The 6,027-nt window shown below is 41.9% G+C and overlaps 1 protein-coding gene across 1 annotated transcript in view; it reads right to left on the bottom strand.

Moving 5' to 3' along the window:
- KIF28P overlaps positions 1 to 6,027 on the bottom strand; it is a 156,758-nt gene that overhangs the window by 43,122 nt on the left and 107,609 nt on the right. The window contains exon 14 of the mRNA XM_006897758.1: positions 750 to 897. Coding sequence (XP_006897820.1) covers positions 750 to 897 — 148 coding nt within the window. The remainder of the gene's footprint in view (positions 1 to 749; positions 898 to 6,027) is intronic.

The raw sequence follows: 6,027 nt of genomic DNA on the forward strand, positions 1-6,027 counted from the left end.
CAGGAAGATTTGATGATACACACACCAAAAAAAAAAAAAAAAGAAAAAAATATCATCAATTCTTCTTCAGTCTTCCTTATTCATTGCCCAACCTACAAATGATACCCAGTAATTAAAAGTATTGTGGCATGGATCAGGTGCACTTTAAATTTTAAACTGACATAATTGCTCTTTAGCACTTTAGAGTGGACCTTGATGGCAGATTTTCCCAATGCAACATGTCCTAGATTTCTTTTCTTCTGGTACCAATGGTGTTGATTGTGGATTCAAGCAAGATAAAATTGAAACTTCAATCTTTTCCATCTGTCACGATGTTGTCTATTGGCTCACAGGTAGATATATATAAAATTAGATCTATCTATATCTGTATAACTATGCTTATATCCACGCAGCTCTGAAATATAGCATGGTTTCATAGTGATTTTTCTGTCCAGAAGATTTTTGCTCAAAGGCCATTAATCAGCTTTGTCAGGGGTCTTTTCTCAGCATTGTTTCTTGGGCTTGCTTTCTATGCACCCACCTCCTCTATGTGCCTGGGAACCATCTTTACCACCATTAGTGGTGGAACCAGTTCAATGAGTTAAGAAAATCTTTCCCAGGTGCTTGCTATATATTTGTATGGAAATAATATTTTCCATTTTTGAAAATTGTGCTTTGACACAACCCAAGATTATTTTGTTAAAGAAAGTAGAAGTTGCTTTCAAAGTCACACATGGAAGACACCAGAGGGCAGGCCCCAGGCCACTCACCTGTCAGCTTGTCCACACTCACACCCTCTGCAGCTGCTCGCTCTAGCTGGAAAAATTCGTAGTCAAATCGGCTCACGTCCTCACCCCCTCGCTCAGAAGGAAGCCCGATATACAGGTAAGCGCTGTTAGATCCCAAAATAATCCGGTCCTATTGGGGGGTGGGTCAAAGAGGGTTCAGTGGTAAAATTACTATCCTCCATCAACTTACTATGCATCTGAGTGCTGGACAGAGAATAAAGATGACAGAAGAAGAATTGATACCTTTGAGCTTGTGGTATTGGAGAAGAGTGCTGTACATCCTATGGACAGCCAAAAGACAAACAGATATGTGTTAGGGAAGGTACAACCAGAGTGTTCTTGGAGGCAAGCATGATGAAGCTTCGTCTCTCATACATTGGGCATGTTGTTAGGAGGGGTTACCCTGAAGAGGCACATCGTGCTTGGAAAGGTGGAGGAGCAGCGAAAGAGAGGAAGATCTTCAACCAGATGGACAAACACAATGATTGTAGTTATGGACTCAAGTGTGTCAGAGATGGTGAGGATGGCACAGGATGGGACAGGGTTCTGGTATGTTGTTCATAGGGTCATTGTGAGTTGTACTCAACTGGACAGCACCTAACCACCACATCCACCACTAGAGGCCTGACTTCACATCCCAAACAGCACCCAGCCACTAGTGGAGGCTTATATGTCACTATGATGTTGGGTATATTCCAGAAGCACTCCCCAGATTAAGATAGGCTAAGGAAAAGCTTGCTGATGGACTTCTCAAAGTCAAACCATGGAAAACCCATGTTTACCACAGCACTATTTATAATATCAGAGAGCTGGGAACAAACCACATGCCCATTGATGGGCAAACAGCTACAGACACTGTGGGACAGTCACACAATGGAGTTTTATGCACCACTGAAAAATGATTAAAAATTGTGAATTACACAACATGGATAAAACTAGAACAAATTATACTGAGTAGCAAAAGTCAGTCACAGAAGGACAATGATGGGAGACAACTTATATAAAAAGCTAAGATATTGCTTACCCACAGAGAATCAATCTTCAAGGATTAGCAGATGAGAAGTAGGGGGAGGAAAATAATGCTATTATGGTATAAAATCACTATCATAGAAAGTTAAGACCAAGTTCACACTTATAGAATTAATTGGATGGTTTAACATAGACGGACAGGGAGGAAAAGGAAAATTAAAATAAAGTTCTATGTATCACAACAGTCTGATCTTGTTGTTCATGATGTTTTGGAGACTGACCCCCTGGCAGTGGTGTGTGTTCATGTACATTCTTAGCACTTCCAGAGGATGGTGGATTGTCTTCACATTATACCCACATCTGCATGCCAGAGAGGTGCGAGGCCATCCTTGCTTCAGGACAGGCCGAAGTCCAAAGGCCAGACGTATTGTTAAATACTGTTGAGTACAATGCATAGACCCTATGAACTTCAGATCAGAATCCTGTCCTATCCCATGCCATCCTCATCCTCACTGCCACACTAGAGCCCGTTGATAAATCACTGTGTCAATCCATCTTGTTGAGGCTTTTTTCCTCCTTTGCTGACCCTCTACTTTTCTGAGCATGATCTCTTTCTCCAAGGATGGGCCCTTCCTAACAACATGCCCAAAGTATGAGAGCAAGATTTCACCATCTTTCTGTCTAAAGAGGATCCTGGCTGCACTCTCTTCAAGACATATGTATTTATTTTTTTTTATAGTCCATAGGATATTCAGTATTCTCTCCAGCACCACAGCTCAAAAACATCTACTCTTTTGTCACCTTTATTCCCTGTCCAACTCTTGGATGCACCACAAGTAACTGAAAAGAACATGGCTTGGGTCAGGCACACCTTAGTCTTTAAACTGACATCCTTGCTTTCCGGCACCTTGGAGGGGTGTCTGACTTCAGACATTCTCAATGCAGCATATTTTTTTTTACCAGACCAGCCTTGTTTAAGAGATCCAGAAAATGTTCTTCCCCCAGGAGCCCTTCCAACAAGCAGCTACCATGAAGGAGGAGGAGGAAGGGCACCTTGCCTTTGCCAGCCATGGTCCCATGTTTCCCACTTAGTCCACATGGCACACTGACCATTAGCTCAGAAGGTGTGGACACCTTACAGACCCAACTCTTCTTTTTAAGATATGTTTTTTTTAAAACAAAACAAAACAAAACAAAACCTCATTTCCTTCATGTCAGAACTGACTGACAGCTGACCCGTCAGTAGGGTTTTGGAGGCTATATATCGCCCGGGGGAGATTGCCCATCTTTGTCCCTCAGAGCTGCCAGAGAACTGCCATCTTTCAGTTGACAGTGCAACTCGCTACAGACTATGACTCTGATGATGGCATGCACACAGTTAGACTTATACGGTTAGGCCGATAGTAAAAGCTGCCTGTGTAAGGACCTGTAGCCTATTATTACATAGCCTAAGACAATGGTTAAAGTTGCCAATGTGAGGTCCTTTAACCTAATCAGTTAACTAGCTGTGAGATTGTTATTCCTGATACTAAAGATTTGCAATTCTAACTTAAAAACCAGAAAATTTCTTGAAGAACGTACCATCATCTAGAAGCCAGTTAGAACCTACATGGAGCATCAAACTCAGGACATCTGACAACCATCACGGGACATGATGCCATGGAACAGCAACCTCTCCAGATCCCTTAAGGTTTCCCTCCTGGACTCCCACATTCCTTCCTCTCACTGGCTCCCTTGGCCACCCCCTTAAGAGGCCTGGCTCAAACCCGAGACATCAGAAAGTGGTCTTTAAGACGTCCTTGCTTGGCTTTCCATTAGGACACTGATCTCAACAAAGCATATTTAAAGATTCAACTCTTGTCTCCTCCACTCAGTCGGCTTGTAGTGACAGGCAGCCAAACGTCATCTTTTACCAGTTACAGATCTGCCTGCTCTGCCTGGGACAGTGACAGAGTTCTCCCTGGTAGAAGAACACTCTGGGGGAGCGGACTGTGAAATTTTTATTTGGGGGCTTTCCATTGTTGACTCTTAGCATCTCCCATCCCTTTCACTGAATCGCTAGGACTTTCCAGACTAGTTCTGAGCCCAGTACTTTTCTGGTTCCGGTCACTCAGCCGTTAGGCTGTATGATTATAAATGCCTTCCTAATTCAGCTAAGCTGGCCATGAGGTGGTCTGTAGACTTTAGTCTGTTGTCTGATTAGCTGCACTAGATTGTCTGTGTCTGATTTTAAGCACTAATTTTTTATTCAGGTAAATAGCTTGAGGCTGTTTTTCTGTTGAATACTCATTTTCTGGAAAGTTTATTAAACTCTGTCTGGTTAAGAACAGAGAAAGGAGCCTCCATCGCCAGACAAAGGCCATTCAGCCAGATTCTGGCTGCTTGGTAGGCCTAGATTTATTTCTACATGGAAATACAAAATTGTGTTTGGCTGTAATGTTGTTTTAGCCAATGTATCACCTTTTCTTTTTTTAGCAGTTTTATGGTTTTTTTGTTATACAATTTTTACTTTATACTGGTTTACTTACAAAGTTTGTATACATTGTTTTTCACACCGAATCTTTCTAATTTCCTTAACCCACGGCGCCCTCCACCCCTCAAATAGAGCGACTCTGTGATTAACCCTCCCCCTCCCCATCCTCACCCTTCTGCTTCTCCCTCCCTTCCTGCCCTTAGATCCTCATACACCTTTTACCAGGAGGACATTCAGATGACCAACAGACACATGAAGAAATGCTCTAAACCACAATGAGATACAATCTCACTTTAGAAGCAGTGGCAAAGTTTAACAGAATAGCAAATAATAAACATTGGAGAAGATGTGGAGAGATAGAAACTCTCATACACTGTTTGTGGGATTGTAAAATGATACAACCACTCTGGAAGTCAGTTCAGTGTTTCTTCAAAAAGCTGAACATAGGAATTCTACACCATCCAGCTATTCCACTGCTTACAATACACCCTGAGAAAATGAGAACTGAGGCACAAACAGATATTTGCACACCAACGTTCACAGCAGCATTGTTCACCATTGCTAGAACTTGGAAACAGCCCAACTTTTCAACCACTTTCTAATGGATTGAGAAATTATGGTACATCCACATGATGGAATACTATGCAGCATGTAGGAGCAATGATTTTGAAAATCACAACCCGGGGAGCTCTGGTGGCCTAGTGGCAAGAAGCTGTACTGCAATCCCAGAGGAACACGGTTCGAATCCACCAGATGCTCTGCCGGAGAAGGAGGCGAAATCTCCTCCTGTACCAGTCAGATCTGATTTGACGGTACACACACACACAAAATAATAAAAAAATAATTAAAAAAAAAGAAAAGAAAAAAAAAAGAAAATCACAACCCAACTTGGGAGGGAATGGAGAGCATTATGCTGAGTGAACTAACTCAGTCCCATAAGGACAATGTATCATTTTGATTCAAGTGAGAGGCAGCTGTTAAAGAGCTCTTAAAATTATTTTATTATCTTATAATTAGAGCTACTTTGTTAAATCTCTAGAAAGTGGGATAAAATCCTGTACATACAAGCCTTTATGTCTATCTGTAACTGGAACTTGGCTAAGAAGGAAAGCTGGTTGATGGTACAAAAGGTTGATAAGCCTAGTCAGTCTAAAGTTGTTACAGGAAGTCAGGACTTTAAAAATGTCCTGAGCAAATAGGCTTACAAGCAAGAGAAACCCCTGCCATCTCTACCCCCATCAGCCCCAATGGCCCAAGCCTTACCAGCAGCCCAGGTCTTTGGCCCAATAGATCCCAAAAGTGTTTTACTTAATCTAGCAGTCCTGTAGGAGTCTGAAAGGAATACTTTTCTTTAAGCAAGCAAAACTGTTACTTAAAAGATGAGTCATTAAAAGTCCTTGAATGCTATTTTCCAACCTTCACTTGCCTTTAGTGAGAAAAAGTTCAAATATCCCAGCAACAAGAATTTCAAAGTCCCCAAGGCCGAGAGATTCCGCTGCTATTGGGGAATGCTGTCAGGCCCATCACCCACCAGAACAGCTACCGAGTTTGTTAGGATCAGTAAACTTTTGCCTCATTTAGATTCCAGATTTTAACTCAAAGTTAAATCCCACTACAGAGCCCTATGGGGGGGGGGGGGACATGTATAGAAAACAGAGCCCAATAAATCACACTTTACGTCTGTAAACAGTAACAAATCTTGAACTCAGAGCTTAAAATAGTTTCTCCACCACAGCATTCTTAGCTTATTCCTTCAATAATCAACAGTATTGTAACGGCTCTAATCTGTGCATATCCGTTTGGTTAAAATAGTCTAAA

Source organism: Elephantulus edwardii, unplaced genomic scaffold, assembly GCF_000299155.1.
Source record: "Elephantulus edwardii isolate Elephantulus edwardi_28Jun2011 unplaced genomic scaffold, EleEdw1.0 scaffold00214, whole genome shotgun sequence".
In the NCBI taxonomy this organism is placed as follows: domain Eukaryota; kingdom Metazoa; phylum Chordata; class Mammalia; order Macroscelidea; family Macroscelididae; genus Elephantulus; species Elephantulus edwardii.